The sequence below is a fragment of the Mytilus edulis genome, chromosome 7 (genome assembly GCF_963676685.1).
Source record: "Mytilus edulis chromosome 7, xbMytEdul2.2, whole genome shotgun sequence".
NCBI lineage: Eukaryota > Metazoa > Mollusca > Bivalvia > Mytilida > Mytilidae > Mytilus > Mytilus edulis.
Genome location: NC_092350.1, coordinates 65,577,234 through 65,598,741, shown reverse-complemented (window position 1 = coordinate 65,598,741; position 21,508 = coordinate 65,577,234). Strand labels below are relative to the sequence as shown.

The 21,508-nt window shown below is 30.9% G+C and overlaps 1 protein-coding gene across 1 annotated transcript; it reads left to right on the top strand.

Annotated features, from left to right (window-relative positions):
- The first annotated feature begins 2,175 nt into the window (after positions 1 to 2,175).
- On the top strand, positions 2,176 to 20,943 carry LOC139482006 (low-density lipoprotein receptor-related protein 8-like). Its single transcript, XM_071265636.1, has 7 exons — positions 2,176 to 2,324; positions 11,233 to 11,315; positions 12,169 to 12,337; positions 15,182 to 15,394; positions 15,786 to 15,901; positions 17,026 to 19,556; positions 20,330 to 20,943. Exons 1-6 carry the CDS (start codon positions 2,176 to 2,178, stop codon positions 17,295 to 17,297), a joined length of 1,002 nt encoding a protein of 333 aa, XP_071121737.1. The 3' UTR covers positions 17,298 to 19,556; positions 20,330 to 20,943.
- Positions 20,944 to 21,508: the final 565 nt, after the last annotated feature.

Genomic DNA, 21,508 nt, shown 5'->3' with positions numbered 1-21,508 from the left:
CATTTATTCGGGTTTAAGCTTCCGTGATGAAGGACAATCAAAAGGCGCGCTTCGGAATTTCACATTTCGTGGAACTGTCATTTTTACAACACTGTGTCGATTACACAACTGTAGAGTTGGCTAGATATTAAGGATGTGGATATACGTATTCAAGAGAAAGTTTATTGATCTTAATTAAAATCCAGTGGGCACAGTGAAACATCAAATATATTCTAATACAATACATTGAATACGATTTCCTAAAAAAGAAAACAGAAAAATATTGTCATTCACTAAATAACAAAAGGTCAAAACATTTCCAAAATACATGTTATCCAGAGAACAATAAACAAATGAATATATACCAAATTCGTAAACCTCTTGTTTTACCTAATGATAATAAATACACAAATAATATTAACTTTAAATCAATGAAACATCATTGACACACCAATGCAATTGTGGATTCGCACTTTTAAGCCTGTTAAATATTTATTCATATAAATATAACATGCGTCTGAGAAGACTTTTTAAATTCACGTAAAAAAAAATTCTAAAACTTACAAGACAATACAACACAGACAAGTTATAGAAAAACTTTTTTTTTGTTGATACAAAAAAATCGATACAAAATCAATACAAGAAAATCAACATATTAAAAATATTTCCACAAAAATTCAACACTTATTTTGTCAAGTTATATGAGTCTCATCCATTCAGAACTCTCTAATCATCACTGTACACGAACGGTGAAATGACACACAAATGTTTATGAATATTCAGTCTTTTTCCTGAAGTAATATATAGGTGACGCATGTTGTGTATTTCCAAATAGACTGCTCTTCAAAGTAAACTTTCATTTGTCACATAATAGAAAACGATGCGTAAGAACCACTTGACGCTAATATAAATAATCAACTCATACAAGGCAGCATGCATCCTTCAAAGTGTGATTAAATGTTAAAGATGAAATGACCTTTCAATTTAAAATGACAATTTTGAAAACGAACATCCGTTTGAATATAGTTTTAAAAAAATCAATTGAACATGTTGAGGCGTTTGAAAGATGATGGATACACTTGTAAACGGTGGAGAAGATGGTAGCAATCAAAAAGAATGTTAAATTCTGAGTGAGATTTTACCAGATTGTGTACTTTTATATTCATTTACGATGGTTTTCATGTAGGAAACAAAACAAAACAATAAGGATTTTCTATATCATCCTTAAGCATTGAGCGCTATAGATTCCGGTATAAAAGCTGTTTCAGAGTTATTCAAACACATTCTTTTGTGAAAATAACTTACAAAAAATATCTGTTTAGTTTTAATCAATTTAAAAAAAATAATAATAAACAGATTGTGTATACATTTGAAAAAAGGGACATTAAATACACATTTATTTGTAGATATATCTAGTTTTGTTAGTACATGATTTTTTACACTGTATTGTTGTTTCATTTATTATGTATAGTCCAAATTGTGTATCTAATCCAATAATTTTTTTTTAAAACAGTATTTTATGATACATGATTTAATGATTTAATGTACACGTTAGAACAACAGATGTTAAATGCACGGGAATTCCTTGTTAATTTTTTAAATTTTTTTTTGAAAGAGGAAAAAAGACAATGTTTGATATATTATAAATATTGACTGATTCATTTCCAAGTATTTTTTCCAATTAAGGTCTATTAATAACAAGAACACATACCTTTCATTTTTTGTCTACTTTGTATGTTTCTTTTATTTATATACTATTTATTTGGTACAGTCGTTTTTAAAAACTTGTTTTTTTTTCAAACAGAAGAGCTAACATACTAAGGAAGATCAGACCACAGAAACTATAACATCAATAAAGCTAGTCAAATTCGAATACACATTGTTATACGTATATTGATTTTGGTTAAAAGAAAGAAAGAAACTGGATGTAATCCGTTTTATTTTTGAAGAAAAACAACACCTGTACACTTTTAAACTTACTGTTAAATATTACACATACTTAAGATTTGGTTAAACAATCTAACTACTAAAAGGAATATTTTCCGCATTCCATAGTTATAATCTAAAAAGATCAACACGGGATGTATATAACACAAACTTTTTCCTCAAAATAGTTATTTCTAGGTTTTCGAACATGATTGATGTCATAGTAAATATGTATTTACAACCTGTTTTTTTATTGGTTGCAACCGGCTTATGAATTTTACGATATCTTCAATTGTAATACTATCACGCACCTCATATCACGAAAAAAATAGCATATTAGGCAAAGCTTTTTTGGTATATCAAGGTACTTTTTGTTTGTGGTGTTTAAAGCAGATCAATATCGGCCAACACACAATACGGTAAGTAACTCTTTTAGATTATTAAACAAAATATTAAATGTGATATAAATACATCGACAACTAATTGACTTACATATAAGTCAGATGCGTCTTTTAAATCTGACCACTTTTGGTTTGTTGACGATACCTAATCGAAACAGCATTAGCATATTGATACATCCAAGAAGATTGGTATACATTAAGGAACCTTATGCTATATATTTCTTTGTATTTCATAATTTATTAAAATAATTTTACTGACTGTCAAGTGTTTAACCTATACCAAATTTAAACAATCAATGATATGCAAAGCTTAAATAAATAATTGTGTGCGTTTTCCTGAATTCAAATATATAAATAAACCATTCAATCTAGTTTATGTTATATAATCTTGTACAGCGATCAATTTCGATTGCTAACCTAAAGACAACATTTAAAATGGAGAGCTGCAATGCATAGTGCAGACTTATTGTGCAGAAATATAACGATGTGATTTCATCGTCAAACGATAGCTGTATCATACAATTTATAAAAAAACAACGATGTGAAGTTGAAATTAATAAAGTTAAGCTAAGCTGGCAGGATGCTACATAATCGTAATATTACGAAAGGCTTATCATAAAAACTGCTTACCCACAACTTCATTTTTACGAATGAAAATAATCATTTTATTGGATATAGTAAGTGTTCTATATATCACACCATACAATTGATATGAAACATTGATTTTCCAATAATAGTTCATTTTAGATCAGAGAAAATCTTTTTTAAATGTTTGATCGTTCGATTTTAAAAATTCCTATCTTCATGGCAAACAAAACATTTTCTCAGTATGGTACATGTATGTAAGAGACGTTAGGCACATTATCATGTTAATTGATATATTGTTCATTCTAAAGTGGTGTTATGCTTGTTTACTTTAGCTGCTATCTGTATCCGTTCCATTTAATATGTCCACAGACCTGTTTTTATAAGATTTATCAATCAATTTTATTTTGGTTATGTTTTACTATGAGATAAGGAAGAATGACAACTTCCGTTTCATTTAGTGTACTAGTGACATAACACGATAAATATGGTCCGGTAAGAGCCGATTTAGGCCTAAAAATTTGGGTTCATCTCATGAAAGATTGTGGACACATTTTAAACAATTAGGTGTCTACATCAGTAGATTCAATTATTTTATGTGAAATATTTGAAATGATTTGGTCATTCCAGACGCTCACATGTAAGCTTAAATATTTTAAAAAACCTATCAAATATGCCATAATAGGTCACTTTTTATATAGTTTTTGTCAAAAAATGAAAGTGGCCTCATCTGTGTTCATTCTAAAGCTTTATATATGTTATGTATTATCATCACATACAAATATAGCCCCAGTCCCACTAGACCACGATCGCAATACGCTCACGCGATCTAAAATAAATTCAGATTGTGGTGAGGTCGCGGTATGAGCGGCATGAAAATGTAAATTTTCGTTGCTTGCACGATGCTAATACGTCCTCATTAAACTTCTGCAACGATCCCGCTATGATTATACCACGTCCTCACCGCTCTAATTCTTCGACCTCACTACGCTTATCATGATCTTTCTACACTCATCACGTTCTCACTACGACCATACCACGAGTTATCCGATTGCAACATGATCTTACCACGCTTTTACTGCGATTATAGTACGTTCTTACCACGACTATACTACGTTCATACCGCCATCTTACTACGCTATCAGTAATAATGTCAACATCGTGTTCCATATCAATACAATTCCATTCGTTCTATTTCTGATTAATACAAAGATTTCTCGGAAACAATACAGTAATGCCACCAAAATCTTCTAGAACACGTGGACGTGGTGGTAGGGGTTGATTTAGAGGCAGAGGGAGCCCTGATAGAAACGAATAATGATCAAGCAGAGATCTCGGACCGACCAATCCAGCCTAAATTACAACCTTTTGCTGGTCCATCAAGCTCAAATGACGATATTTTAGTGAACGATAGCAGAGATGACACAGATGTGTCAATAGATATAGGAAGATGTGATATGAGTGTCAATGCGACAACTCTCCATCCAAGTAACAATTCATAAAAGTAAACCATTATAGGCCAAGGTACGGCCTTCAACACGGAGCCTTTGCTCACACCGAACAGCAAGCTATAAAGGGCCCAAAAAATTACTAGTGTAAAACCATTCAAACGGGAAAACCAACGGTATAATCTATATACATGAGATGCAGGGTTGAGTCGTTACAGAAAATGGACAAGAACTACTTACAGACAAACAAAACCTGGAGATATATGTGACGACGTCTGACAACATGGGCCCAGATGTGGTAAAACGTAATTTTGGCTATGACGTTGCAAAGTTAACGTCGACGAGCACCTGCGAATTAATTTGTTGCTGACTAAAACAATGTAGCTTTACTTATTATATCGTAATAGATGCTTACCGCGTGTGCGATTATCGTTATTATCTATTTAAATTAAAGTCCGCAATATATATTTTAAACCTAATTCCGTATTTTAGCCTTATCCCAAATAATTACTTCCCTTTCCGAAATCGAAAGTTGAAGGGAAATGTCATCGTCATGAGTCAAGCTAGATTTGTATCGTTTTGCTCAAGTATTCCATCGGAAATAACAGACAAACAAGACGATGAGTTTATTGAAGAGCTAAATATTGTCGACGAATTGTATTTTGCCCAAATAGAAAGTTCCCAAAGTGAAAATCTGAGCGATGATGACGGAGTCGGTGTATGTTATGTTAACTGTTAACTAGTTACATGTATTTTCAAGACCTATCTCTGCCTCGGGTCTCTTCTTCGTCTTCATGATTCAAATAACGTGTTTGCGAGTTAAACAATTAACCAGTAAGATATTGTCACATACTAGTATGGAAGTAAAGAAAAAAAGAACAAAAGAACAAAAGAAAAAAAGAAAAAAAAGGAGTTCCATAAGGTAATAGCTAATAGAGAATAATATATCATAAGACGCTTTCAAACAAGAGAAAAACTCAATTAAACTGTCTTGCATATTGAACGACAGATCGTATACCTCTCTTTTCTCAAAGGATAATAAATACAATCAACCAAAATCAAAACACTTACAAATGTAACATACATGTAATTAGAACATAATGTCTCTATAACTACTTAAAATCAGGAAGCATACAACATTAAGATAAAACGAGAAGTATAAATTAAATTCCGTAGATCTTAATAATAATTTGTGTCAAAATGTATTGTATAAAGGCAACAGTAGTATACCACTGTTCAATGGTCATAAATCGATTAAACTGAAACAAATCCGGATAACAAACCAAATACTGATGGAAATACATCAATTATAAGAGAAACAACGGAACAACAGAAACACTGAATTTCTACAAAAACAAATGCCAACATACATACAAACGAGTTATTAAATAGTATGGATCACCGTTTTATTTTTATCAAGATATAGGTTGTGCAAAATTACTTTGATTTTGTATAGTATATACCTGGAAAACCTACTTTTATTGATAAAAAGAAAACTACACCATATAAGTTTGATAAACTATGAAAATATATCTCTATTTACATGCTTTCAGTTAAGAAAATGAACAAAGTGGGGTCACCTGACTCTTTTTCTCGCTATATAATAAAATAGTTAAATTCACACAACACATTATATAATGAAAGTTACTTTATCTGAGTTTTCTCCTAATACTGACAAAGTCGAAAAAAGGGAAATTTGTTATGTTCTTAATAAAAATAAAAAGTATTTAATATCAATTACTTGATAAGATTTGGACCGATTGGTATCTTTTATTTCAAAATTTAAGATGGACGAAGACATTTAAGCTACCTGAAGACGATTTGCAGTTTTGTATTTTGCTAAAATTATAAAAGTTAATGATTTGACATTTTTAAGGTTGATGGTGATTAATGTATTTGTCCATTTAGAGAAACTATAAATATATTGTATTGTTAATGCTGTAAAGTGATATTATGTTTTTGTATATAATCACGCCATCAGTATAATATATTCGTCCTTGGTAAATAGTTTGCAGATGTGTTGTATGAAATGACGCATTTGGTAAATATTTCGATCAAAATTTAGAACATTAGCATAGCTGACATATTTTCACATTTAACTTGAAATAGAAATCCCGTGTTGTGTTAAATTACACCTTTGTTAAATGAAACAGATAGCCTAAACAACCTTCTCATATTCAGACTGGTAAAAATAAATCACACTTATTTGTAATTCATGCTCTGTAAATGCATTGTCCCCAACAAAAAAGAATAAACTATCTCTGTCTTTAAATTTAATGATTCCAGTATGTACACAAAGAGATGTGGTACGATTCACGGCGAAACAACTATCAAAGTGGGTTTAGTCTCGCACTTTTAGCTCTCCTATGGCGGTCGTTAACATGCTTGGTGTACATTATCCAAGAAATATGTTGTTTTTTTTTGTTAAAGCATAAGGTATTTGATTCATGATTTTTGAATTAATAATAAATATATTATGCTACGTTCCAAATGAAAACATTTAGGCAACTGCTTCAAATATGTTGGGTATTCTATTTCGAAAAGTTATCTAGGATGATATGGATAAGCAGCACATGCACCTTTTACGTTTGATTAAACTTGTCTTCATAGTCACTGAGAAGGGAAGCATTTTTACATAGTTGTATATTTTTACACAAGGTTTAAAGAAATATTTATTGTTAGATAAAGGCAACAATAGTATACTACTGTTCAAAAATCATAAATCGATTGAGAGAAAACAATATTCGGATGACAATCTAAAACCGAGGGAAACATATCAACTACAAGAGAAAAAATAAAGGATTAACAGAAACACTGACGTGCAACAAAAAAAAGTGCAATTGACAGGACATTTAAAGAAAAACATGGTGGGTTGAATCAGGATTAATGGTTAGCTGAATAAACTGTAACCCGTGCTAAAGTTCTAAATTGTGACCAACACAATTATTAATTGCGTCATTAAACATTAAACACATGTAATTTACATTTATCAAGGTCGAATATATGATACTGATGTCGTGATTTTATATAAAAAAAAAAACATTATATCACTTTACAGCATTAACAATACATTTATAGTTCTCTTTAAATGAAGAAAAAAACATGAATCACCTCTAAACTTAAAAATGTCAAATCATTAACTTTCACAAGTTCGACAAAGTATCCGTCTTCCTCTTAATGTTGTTTTTATAAGTATTCATAGAGACAGTCAGTTCTCATCATATTAAATTTGAAATTGCATTGATGGGTTAGTTCCATTATTATTCATTGTTTTCTTACATAATGATCCTTATAATTATGATATCAGTTAGAAAATATACTTTATTCGAAGGATATTTATGTTCAAGGTATACAGAAAACACAAACCTGAAGTATAACCTGACTTACAATTTTGCCCTCTGACGGACACTTTAGCCGAACACCTTTTTTCGCGTTTTTCTCCAAAAATAACTCAATCTGAATATTCATATGAATGAATGACAAATGCGACTATGCATTGTACCTATAATACACAGAGGCATGATGATTAATTTGTTGTGGAAAAAAGAGAAGCGACACACAAAATGAGGTCTTCTCGTTTAATAGTATAGATACATGTATGCATGTCAACATTTCTAGTATGTCCATTGCAGGAAAAAAAAAGTTATGTCCAAGTCACACCCATTTTGTATTTCCTGTCTCTTCTAAATACATTTAAATCAAACTACATGCACACTACATGTTGATTGTGTAATAACAAAAATGTTGTTATATCTTGAAGATTGCAGAACGTATGAAATAATCCAGCAGAAATGGTCATAATATTTCCCAGTTAGTTAAAGATAGTGAGAAACCGGTCATATTTTATGACTGGAATACATACTTGCAGCAGTATTTTAAAACACATAAGCATATTAGTACTTATCACCACTTCATAGTTGATTCAAGCAAACCAGGATATGTTGTTTTTAAAGATTCATGTGACTCTGTTCATATAGCCATCATTTTGTTAAAAAAGAACACTAGAATTTCAAATTTACTATGCCAAACACTTTAACATCAGAAGGATTAGATGCAGACAGTGGTATTTGTACGAACAAATCAGGGAATATTGTTATAGCGAGGCTAATAAAGATGTCATTTGTCAAAAGCCAACAATTGCCAAAAGTGAGGTTGACTTGACCAGTGATGTGGATACCAATAAACACAAATGTCCATCAAGGAAGCAGAATCTACTTAATTAAAATACACACAAATAGATTTTTGTCTTCTTTTCTCATTTAATAACAATATCAAAATTATGAATATCGTCAACAATATAAAGATAAGAGCTGTGGTATGATTGCCAACTACCCATCAAAGGTCAAATGTTGCGGATTTCAGCAAGTTCAAATGCTGTGGATTTTTAAGCATTGTACAGTCTTAAACAATAACAGAACCCCATATATACTGCATAGTTGGCTAAAAGGACCCAATATAAAAAATATCAATCAATTCAATCGAGAAAACTAAAGACATAATTTGAAGAAAAACAATTTACAAAAATGAAATATGACATACATGTATCAACGTAAACCACTACACTACTAGCTCTAGCCTTGGGAAGGCAACACAACATTTTCATGTATTTAATAACAGATGTGGGGTAATGATATGAAATAGTACAATGCCATAGAAACAACACACAAAACAGTATGACTTTTGTGAAATATAAGACAAAAGCTAAACAACTGAAAAATCATATATTTTTTTCCATAGAAACCACATATTTACTTAGCATGGCAATTTTGAGGTTGGACTAATTTAGTACATTCAAAGTGCCAAAGGAAATAAAAAGTCAGATTTTTATTTTTATTTTTTTTTAAATTTATGTACCCAAATGCATTCATTATTAGAATGTGCTGTATTTTCGAAACCAGTTAAGATATTATCATAAAAGTTTGTATTCATGGTAAGCGCATTAGTAGCAGTGGATAAATGCATGTATAAATCTCATCTGGACCCATTTTCTCAGTCACGGTCACATATAATATATTTATGTCAAAATGACAATGAGATTGATGGTCGTAGTCAGGTCGTAAGAAGAGCGTTATGAGGACGGCGAGGGCTTACTAGAATCGTACTATGGTCTTGAACAGCGTGGTGTAAACGTGGTATAGTCGTTGTAGAAGCGTAAGTGGATCGCGGTGAGAACGTGATGGTCGAAATGAGGTCGTAATAGCGTCGCAGTGAGATCGTAGTGCAGTCTCTCCGAATAGAATCACGCTTTCGCTACGCTCTCACTACGATGGTACAGCGACCTTTGCGATCTTACTACGACCTTAGTGCGCCCTCACTACGCTTCTACTACCACCTGATTTAGCCACGACCGCACCACGATTGTTTTGAACATGTTCAAAGTTGGCCACGCTCATCACGATCTTGCAGACCTTACCACGACCGTTATACGACCTTACTGCGATCTGCACGATCGTACTACGATCATCAAAGTCAGCACTTTTTTCACAGATCGTAGTTCAATCGTGGCCTAGTGGGATTGCGGTATAACATTTAAATATTAAGAATATACACAACTGCCGCCACAACCATTCAAGATGGAAACCGTCTAAAATTTAACTCAAATGCTAAAATTTTAGAAATTTAGCAAAACGTTATGATATTAGTACCGATATCTATGCATTGCCTTGTCCAAAAACAGCCAATATTTAAGTACACGAAGTTTTCTACTTTCCAATTAACAGCTAACGTTTACTTTTGAACAAGTTTTTAAAACTTCTATATTTGGGGCCAAAAAGGGCTCTTACTGGAAATACTCCTTTGCTTCGCCCTCATCCAATATGGAAGTTACTGACCCCATATATAACGTATTATATCACTTAACACTACGTTACTGATATACTTTAACCTCCTTTACATTTCTAGGAATATGATTGGTTAAAAACAAACGTATGGAGAACATGAGTGTATAAATTCATGTTGCGTTAGTAGGTGTGGTTCCTTTCAATACACGGCTCGTAGTGGTGTTACATTGTACGTCACTTTGTAAAAGCAACACGGTGTTCAGGTAAAATCTAAAAGGTTTCAACAGTCGAAGCATTTGATGATTAACGATTGAAATACATGCAAAAAGGACTTTAAAAGCTAACAAATTGTTATTGTTGGCATTTTTCTATTGTATGGACCAGTGGAATTAGATTCCAAATATTGAAGACTTGGTCTCATTGGTAGACCACTTGTCCAAATACCACATTTTAAGATAGTCAGTCAGATGAATGTGTTATCTGTGCTACAGTTTAATGACATAATAAAAATATTTTCGGGTCAGTATATTCCATATGGGGTTCGAACTTCGCTTTCATCCAATATGGAAATTACTGACCCCTAATATATCGTTTTAGGTCACTATGTTACTAATAGTAAAACGTGAATCATAGCTTATACGTTGGCAAGATAAAACAAACAGAGGCGTTTGTGTTGGAAATGTAACTTTATGCGTTCTTTTTATAACATAACAAGCGACACCAATTTATGTTTTTACTGAAAATGAAATAAAACAGGTACATTATTAGTATTTAATAGACTTGGAATCATCAATTGTATGCGTCCACAATGAAGATATTTTAACATTGTGTGTGATATTATAACTTACGGATCTGATTCAAACGTTGTGTTTTTCTCGAAACACTTTGTTTCCTAACCCCTAATCTGACTATCGAGACGAATTTGTTTATTTTCACTAAACCTCCATTTTTGGACTATGTTAGGTTTGAATGTCGAAGGTTGAGAATAAGATTGTTGCAAAAATGGTTCCTTTTTCACATTCTGAAATGTCAGTTTATCAACTTGAAACATATGAATTAGTAATTAGTACAGACATATTCCAAATTAGTACATTCATATTCTTAATATTGTAGCAATTCCCTTGTCACAAACATGCAGGTACAAACCACTTGGTTGGTCATGCAATCGGTATTGTACATTAATTATGGCATGCACTGTAAGTATAATATACAAATCAAACATTGCAAAGGAACTATTTTGAACTCTTTTGAACGTTTTACACCAGAATCATCATCCTATGACGGTTGACGAATACATAGAAAAACATTGAAGATCATGTATTTTTTTTTTCATTTTTGTCTTCGTAATGGATTTATGAAAATTGAAGACCGTTTTCTTACTGTTGCTTACCTTTTGTATTGAATTTTCAATTTATATGATTTTTATCGAGAAAAGTGTTTGATGTTTGAATATTTACTTCATTTGATTGGAAACGATAACATTATGCATTTATTCATTTCATCTGTTGAAAACAGGATCACAAAAAAATGGTAACATTGAAGATAAAAACTCCCTATTGTTAAATTGATATATCACCGAAAAAGAATAAATCAGTTATGTTTCAACTTTATGAACCAAGAACCTTGTGTACTTTTATTTGTCTTTTTGTCTTTTTTCTTTCTTAGACATGGCGTTGTCAGTTTATTGTTTATCAATCAGTGTGACTGTCCATCTGGTATCTTTACTCCCTCTGTTTTGTCAGTTTCTTTTGTAAACTAGAATACAAAAGTGCTTGAAGATTATTTATCAAATTAACTTTCACTTTTATTTTAGGTAAAACGTTAATTTATATTTATCATGCCTACCTTTCCAACTCTTGTCAGTTTGGTAAAATTCATTAGAAAGATATTCAAGCAAAGTTCATTATCAAATTTGCATGGTCTGCTACATGTGCGTATATAAAGTTTATTTCTGCTTGACCATCGGTTTTAAATAAATTTTGCCTAGCTATATGTAGATTACACTGTAATTTATTCTATTTGAAGTGATATATGACCTGTGCATTACAGGCCTTGAGGAAAAACTATTGTTCTCAACTTCTGGTTATTTGAAAGAGATAGATTTAAATAGTAGTGTAGTAAAAGTACTCATCAATGCAGGAAGCACTGTCTATTCGTTAACCTACGATTATTACGAAAAATATTTGTATGTTCCAAGATCCCAGGGAGATATTATAAGGTATTTAGTTAATAATAGTATGCAGACGCTATAGTCGTTTCAATTTTATAAATAATACATAATTATCTAAAGTATAGAGTGTATCTACTGACATTGTTTTCCATCTAAATTACGCGATATTGCGTTCTTTTTATTTGTCTGTGTATAACTTTTACTATTTAGTTAAGTTTTGGTAATACACTTTGGTGTGCCTCGGTATTGATACATCCCGACGTCGTGGCATTGTTCCAAGGTAATGTATTGTCTAACGAATGTCTATATGCCTGTTTGTTTTTCTTAGTTGACATTATTAGAAAATACTTTTTTTATGTCTGTTTGGTATGCTCAAACATTATTGTGAATATATAGACAATAACTGTTAAGTGTCTTTAAATATCAGCTGTATTTGTACGAGACAAGACAACAAGGTGTATGCGAGCTTATTGGGACAGAAACGAGATGCGGTGAATAAATTTACATGGACACTTGCTTCAGTGTACAACGATATAGAATAAAAATACTTAAAGTGACTTCAATATATTGTTATTGTCCAAAAGCTTGATATTTGACAATCTTTCATTCTATATCGTTGTACACTGAAGCTCGTGTCCATGTAAATTTATTCACCGCATCTCGTTTCTGTCCAAATACTCCGTCTGATATTCGATCCGTAGGTAGGTTTTGTACCTTTTTTCCTAGAAATCGTTGTAACGTTAACATCTGTTTAATTTTTACTTTTACTATTAATGTGTCAATGTTATCGAATTCACTGCTAATGTATTGTGGTACAAACTTATGTGATATTGAACAACAAAAAAAACCGTTTTGATTTCAAACAATAGATTATGCCTGAATATTTTATTCTACATGATTCAAAACTGTTACATTGTTTGACAGAGTAATTGTTTTTGTTGTAGATAGTTATCAAAGGTAACATGATCATAATTTAATACTCCACACGCGCCTTTCGTATACATAACACTCAACACTGACACCCAGGTCAAAATAGTTATGAAGCCGAGCAATTGATATAACTTGTGGTTTACAGAATTTTCAATTTAAACAATTTTCTTAAAGGTTTCATTTTATCTGATATATTTGATGTCATTGCTACAATCAACCGAAGCTGTTGATAAGTTGATTGCGCCATGTTTAATCCGACTTTCAAGCACTATGCCAAATGATATTTTGTAAGGAATGTCCTGTTCTTAAAGAGAGCCGAAGGATACCAATGGGAACTCCAAACTAATTTATAAGTCAAAATAAACTGTTAACGCCATGCTTAGAAGGCTTGTTTTTTAAGTCATTTTCATTTTGTTTTACTTAAAAATCAACTACAAAATGCCATTTTTTTAGTGAGCGTAAACGGTAAAAACACTAACTCATAGCCCGCATTGCTTTTTATGTTAAATTCAGGCTGAATTCAAGCTCAAATTAGACTGGTAGTAACATATGTGTTAAACAAGAAAACTACATATAGATACTAATAGTGACAAATATGACATTTTTTTATTTTTTTCCAAGTCTGATTTGTTTATATCTACTCAAATAACAGTGGTCTTACCCACATGTCTTATCTTTATCCGAGATTCTTACTTAAATATAAACAGAGCAGTCGAAACATAAAATATAATTGATAATTTAGTCCCACTTTTTTCAACATGTTGAAAAAGGAGTGTGATTAGGTAAAAAACATATATGTATGTATAAACATGGATCAAGAAGAGCAATTTATATATCTCCAAGCAGGACAACTTGCTAAAATAGTTATGAAATGCATTTCCAGTGAGATTTTGGAATTCCTATATAAAAATACACCAATTTTCATTGAAATGAATAATTCACTAAGAAACCCAATAAAACATGAACACCAACTAGATAGGTTGACCTATGAACATGATGAAAACTAGTAACTAGTCATAATATACAAGTTTCATTGGATTTAGTGAAGGATACTGCAATATAATAGATTTCTGGTAAAATGTTAATTGTGTGCATGCAAACTGTTCAAAAAGGCTAAAACACCTTATTGTAGCAATATGAATGCTTTAATTTTACACTAACATAATTGTTACATACAAGAAATGGAAAGGGTATGATTTCTAAAAATTGAATGTCAAATGCCTGTCAGTGATAGATATAAAACTACTAATTCATCGCCCCATTGCTATCTATGTTAAATTCTGCAGTTTCAAGCATTAATGGCTATACTACATGTTCTATCTTAAGTTCAAATAAAGTGGCAGTTGTTTCATGTTAAAACTGTACCCTATCCTGACATGGACTGAACAAATAAATATTCCTTTAATTGCATATTAGATAGAGTGTACTGGTTCACGGAAGTTTGAAAGTACAAAAACAGCATCTTCTAGTCTGAACAACAGACCAAATGTTCCCTTCTATCAAAATTACATTTACTTCTTTATTTTTTTATAAATCTTTAAACAAGGGCTCTACTGTGATCCCAAGTCACCAAGCTTTCATTAGAAACCAAAATTGTCCAAATATAACCACTAATAAAAAAGATACAACTATGCGTAGGAAAAATGTTGTTTAAAATATGAACTAATCTCTTGTATATTTTTCCGACCGGGCCTGAATTAGTGGTTCTATACCAAAAGCTATGACATTGTATGATAGGAGTTGACAGAATTGTAGTTTTCGTTTATACGCGAGTCCATGTGTATAATTAACAAAACAGAATCTGCCAGATCGTGACCAAAGTTTACAGCAAACCGAATTGTTTTGGCTTATCATTGTATACCAGAAAGAGTATGGTCTTGCTCTTCACGTGCATTCCGTAATTTTGCCATGATTGTTTTTTAGGGGTTTTATGCAAATGTACATGTGAATTCTCCTTTTTAGATTTCCTTATCCGTCAAATCAAAAAATTCAGTTTGAAACTGTTGTCTCTTCAAGAAACCCCTTAGGATTAGCATTTGACTCAGTAAACCATCATCTTTACTGGACAGATGATGTTGAAGGAAGGATAATGAGATGTAATGCAGATGGATCAAATAAAACAACTGTTCTTGTTGAAACGGAACCTGCTGCACTTACAATTGATATAAAAAATAGGTATGTTATAATAAATTACTAAATGATATATCTCTGTTGTACACGTATGCTACTTGCATTTGATTATTGTTAGTTGTTATTACTTTTGATTTTTAAGCATGACGTAATTATATGTTTATTTGAAAACAGCTATTTAACATGTTTAGAGACAAAGAGATAAGAATAATTGTACGATGAAATAATTTGTCAGTGTTTACATGGTGTAGCTGAAATAAATTTAAATCAAATGGTGTGGGCAGAAACAATTACAATTATTGAAACCATAAGGTTAAAGGTTTGCTAGAAACCAATTAGGATTTATTGATTTGCGAAAATCATTTTTATACGAAGCAATCAACACGATTGCTTAACTACATGTATTTATGTAATGGAATGTTTTTACCACTGTCAGATGGATGTATTATGGTCAGGACCTTAGTAACGGAAAGATATACAGACTAACATTTGATGGAAAGGACAGAAAAGTTATATATAACCAGTCATCACATGTTTTAGGTATACAAGTGGGTAAGTAATACACAGGAATATAGAGGGAAAATATGTTTTGTCTGGTGTATTTATATTGTATATATTAAATACAAGAAACAAACTATAACAGTAGTACAATGTTTATAATAGAAGTGTACAAACTATACACCTTATCGCTTTTTGGAAATCTGTTACGGTTAATATGAGGATCTACCCTGCTTAAACTATTAACGTCATACAACAATCATGTTTCCATTGTGGCATTATATATTTTGTATTATGACATCACCTTATTACGGGAACCTTTGTAATATTCAGTAATTGCGTACACATAGTGATAAGGCGTATTCTCCAATTAGACACAAATATATAGTTTGTAGGAACAATTAAGTTAAAGTACCTAAATTTATTGTTTGTGTTGTGTGATCAATTCTTCTGATAGTGCTGTTGAGTTAATTACCACTAATAATAATACATGTTAATATACATGTATGCATAAAACGAACACTCTATGATGACAACTTTATTAAACGACATTTTATGTATTCTTGTGCTTCGACTTCATCAGCAAAATCTTAAATTAATGTTAAAATACGTTTTTTAAGGGGGAAAAATCAGGTATTACCGGTTGATATTTGTTAGACGCATGTAGACTGGTATGCAATAGTTCAAACTTTGGGGTCATTTACAATTCGGTATGTTACGGACAAATGTTTGTATTAACCGAAATTTTAACTGTACAATTACTTATTTGGTTGCTGTAAAAAAGAAAAAAAAACAGTGTCGAAAATTCATGTTGCTAGTACAATTATTTAACTGTAGAAAGTTTATGAATCAGATTTTGTCAATATTCATTGAAAGTAAGTAGTTATTAACTAAGTATGTACAAAGGGTCATCATTTTTCAGTTTTTTTTTTATATATATTATGCTGATGTTTCCGTGTTATTGCATACGTTCACATGATCAACTACAAGGGGACATATGCATTGGCAATTATACAGCCATTAAAATTGGACGTGTGTTCTCATGTTTCTGGCACACGATTGACCAAATCGTTAAAACATATAAACACATAAGCTACAAATTATTATATTTTCAATACAGAAAAGCAACAACGGAGATCGATCAGACTTATATGCCTGCTGTCTTGTTTTCATTCTAGATGTTTCAAACAGCCGACTTTATTGGATGGAATACGGGACTGGTGACTTGAAATCTGCTTGGCATAATGGGTCTGATGTCAAAACCATAGTGAGCACTCATTCCATTGGTAGGAATTGGGAAATTGATACCAATGATGATTTCATCTTTTACTCTAGATATGATACAATATTTAAGATTAACAAATCTTTAGGGCAAGGTCCGACGGTTGTGCATACCGATACCGCACTGATTTATGCTGTTTTCGTTTTTAAACAAGAAGGTAAGAGGTAATGAGTTAAGACAAAATATATTCATTTATTGCATAATGATATCTCAATGTGAGAACTTATACATACACTGAAAGAGTTTAAAATTGTTTTATACATGTACCATATTTTCATTAGAATTTTTACAATTTATAGTCTGTTTAATTTCTTTTTTTATCAGCTAAATCGTTCACGACAACTTTAGATTAACAACATAAGATAAACACAGATAAAATATTTGTTTTCAGATTACAAGATGAAAACATCCTGTTGACTTTGTTTTAATATATATAGAGTTATAATTTCTAAACATTACATAAATATGTTGAAAGGCAAAAGAAAAGTGTCACTAATACATTTGTACTGTTAGTTGCAGTTCTTTTTGTTGTATTATGTTTTGAGATAGGTTAATCAAGTCAGTATTTGCATACACATTGACAACTGATAATGGTCTTAAATTAATATATACATGTTCACATTGTTCGGATATGATTACGCAAAGTTAGTTATACAATTAATGGTGTCAGTATTTAATGTATCCTTTCAACATGAAATGTGTTAACGACTGTCGATTTCAAGCTTTTCTTGTTTGTAACACAATGCTTTGCTAATTGCAGAAACATTGCTTATATATTCGATTCACTAACGTAATTGTGCCGTGTTTTTGATTTTCATTGAATGCTATTTTTCAACACTTGTCTGTGTGAAAAGAATATGTAAGGCCAACTCATCAAATATTTAGAAGATTTGTTGAAAATGTATGTTTAATATGCTTTAATTACAATCAACTCGAACTATTGTTAACATTTCAAGGCGATGGCATTTATGTGAAAGGTGTTAATATAAAAAAAAGAATATAAGGATGCACTGAACAGACATTAACATGTGTGAAATAAACACAGACTTTATAACTTTGTTGGCATGTCTTTTTTATAGGTCAGACATCAATCAAAACAACCTTAATTCGTTTTATTTGGTTTAATGACAGCAAATTCTTATTTTCGCAGGGACAGGTAATAATGAAAACGAGGGAGTTCTGTATTATACTAGATAGAGAAAACTAAGAAAAGATTTTCGAAACATTTCAGAATACTTAAAAAATTAAACAAACAATTATAATTCATTATAACTTTTAAATGTGTAAAACAGGTTCTGTTCATGCAAAATAAATATTTTCTTATAGTGATTGAGATAACCATAATACAAAGTAAGTGTTCAGCGACATTTATATTATAAATCGATGCATATTCTTAATAAAATAATGCAAATGATATTACTATCATACATTGTGTTTGAGTTTTGTCTTCAACTAATTTAATGAAAAGTATCTGCTATGTATGCTCCGATACTGTTTGTTTTCATATCTCATTTTAAAAGTAGCTTTAATAGACCCTTAAATTGATGGCAAACATGGATGCACATTCATTGTTTGACTTATATTGGACCCATGTCATGTCTTATTTAGTTCGATTTTTAATTTTGTCGTTTTTATTATATACTGATTAAAAACATACCAGAAAACTTGGCGAAATTATAACAATATTTTGAACATGTTAAATGTATTGACTTTTATGTTATACCATATATAAACCTAAAGATATGGAAAGCAGAAAGATATGTATCAACGTTGTGTGTCTTTATATTATCAATTTGTAACTGCAATATTTTCTAATAACTTACACATCAATTTAATATTTTATGTGTATCTTTATCATAAACTACTAGTTAATTTAAACAACTACTAGACACAATTATAAAAGGAACAGTAGTATACCGCTATCCGAAAGTTATAAATCAATTACGAAAAAACAAATCCGGGTTACAGACTGAAACCGAGGTCAACACATCAACTATAAGAGGAAAACAACAGAACCACTGAAGTTGAACAAAAAAAAGTCAATGCAACACACACAGAAACGAACAATCAGATACCAATTTATTTCGGTCTCGAAATAGGAGTACAAATTCGACTACCTTTAATACAATAGTACCTAATTTCTATATGTTAAATGGAATTATAATAATGATATGATTTATGTTGTTGAATGAATGTTTCAATAGGTTTGAAATACAACTGTTCAGCTTATAATCACAGGACGACTCCTTAACATCCAATGTCGTCAAGTCCAAAATTGACGGAAACCCGTTGATCTGTTCTCAATTAGATTGATGTTTGAGTACTAGGCTCAACATTTTTAAATCAGTCCTCAAACTGAATTGAATCGTTTGGAATAGTAGATGACCAGCTCTCAATTTGAAGCGTTTAGGGTATAAAGCATGTTAAGTGAGTAATTTTGTATATATGTAATTATGTGTATACCATTATTCAAACTGTGTTTGTTTGTTTTGTTTTATTTTATATAAGTAATTGTACTTCTGATGATTTCTATTCATATTTCTAAAATGTCAATTCTTTTGAATCCGGAGTTATTGAGTTCAGAAGCTGGGAAAATTTATTTATCTTGTAACTGACAACTTCGAACAATAGAGTGATAACACAAATACGGAATTTTTAGGTAAAAAAAGGGAGGTCTACACAACTGTCAAAATCAATCATCTAATATAATCTTATAAAAGAAAACGTATTTCATTTCCTAACTTGATACTTGATGGGTTTATGTTTGAATTGAAAACTAGCTTAACATGTAACTATAAGTGATAGTATCGCTATCCTAACACATTTGAACACAGCAACACAAAATGTTAGCGTAACAATCAAGTTTAAAATTAATAACTTAAACAACTTACATTTTTTACAAAGATTGGGACATGCAGAGCATAAGTAAGAGTACTAGCAATAAGATTTAACTTCGGTTTAGCGTTTAGTGATTTTCTAAATATCAGATAAGTAACAATATAACATAGGAGAGGCGATACATGTCAGGGGGTATTTAATCTCATTAGTTAAAAACAAATTACCAATACCTTGGCAATACATGAAAAACAATGAAAAGACAAACAAAATGCAAATCACAACCATATATGCATGTAGAAAATAAGAAGATACAAATGAATTCTATTAACCAAGTTCATTCATATCCAATAATTGTTTTGTAGAGTTCTGATAGATGTGCCGACAAATTCATGTATGAAAATGAGACCGGCTAAGAAAGATGTATTTAAAATTATCAAAAATAGAAAATATAAATGTTCATTGTTTGCAAGTTAAGACATAGTGCTTGAATTCATCATTTTCACATGTAGAACATGTAGAAGTACATGCAGATTTCATTATTATTATACAATTGAAAACTGAACAATACCAAAGTATGAGATAGATGCCGTTAACTGGTATATGCATTAAACAATAATAACGGATCTGATTGACATAATTATGTATGATTTCATTTTGACAAAATGCGTACTGAACTGAGTACAGATGTGTTTGTCTATGCCAGCTCAACACACTGATTAATGTCAACATTTGTGTGATAATTCAAATATGTAAATCGGATTACACGCTTTTGAATTTGCTGTCGAAAAGCAACATGAATAATGCCGATTGTGGTATGACCTGATGTAATTATAAATACTAATAAACACAGTACATGTTATGGTATAATGATAGTTGTTTTAAAAATAAAAATAATAAAAAGATTGCATTAAGTCTGTTTTATGTCATGCAAGAAATATAATTCATCGTTTTACTTCATGATAATATTATTTTAAAGGAAAAAAAATATAACTAAAATGGTTCGTCCTTACGCATGTTATGGCTCCCTTGTTTTTTTTTTTCTTTTTCATTTTTCATTTTTTTTTCTGTTTTTTTTTCTTCTAATGTTTTTTACTTGATAAGCTCATTAGTAACTCATCTACATAGTATGATTAAATTGATGACTGTATAAACATGATAAATATGGTTTCAAATGAGATTGATTTATAGACTTGTAAGCTTATTTTGGAAAAATTGAACCAAACTGACTGTTTTTTACATTAAACATGTTAAATGTTTGAATTAAATAAATATATAAGAATTTTCATTATTTTTGTTTTATTTTAAAGCTCATTCATTTGAGAAAGTGACGAATGAGGATACAAAATAAAGATAAAAAACCACATTTTTTAAACAACCATAAAATGTCCGTTTCGGTGGCTGAATTCCGGCATTATTGCACATTGATTCGTCAGCTCTAGTTCGATGTATCACACATAGTTAAAAACTAAATAGATGTATTGAACAATCAAAATGAGCAGAACGCCAGCGAATAATTTATTCAACTTAGAATTTTTTTTATT

Excerpts from the sequence above, each read along its gene's own strand:
- LOC139482006 (XM_071265636.1), top strand. The coding sequence starts at position 2,176 with ATGAATTTTACGATATCTTCAATTGTAATACTATCACGCACCTCATAT. Across the intron at positions 12,338-15,181 it reads TCCCAGGGAGATATTATAAG|ATTTCCTTATCCGTCAAATC; the intron begins GTATTTAGTTAA and ends TCTCCTTTTTAG. Across the intron at positions 15,902-17,025 it reads TGTTTTAGGTATACAAGTGG|ATGTTTCAAACAGCCGACTT; the intron begins GTAAGTAATACA and ends TTTTCATTCTAG.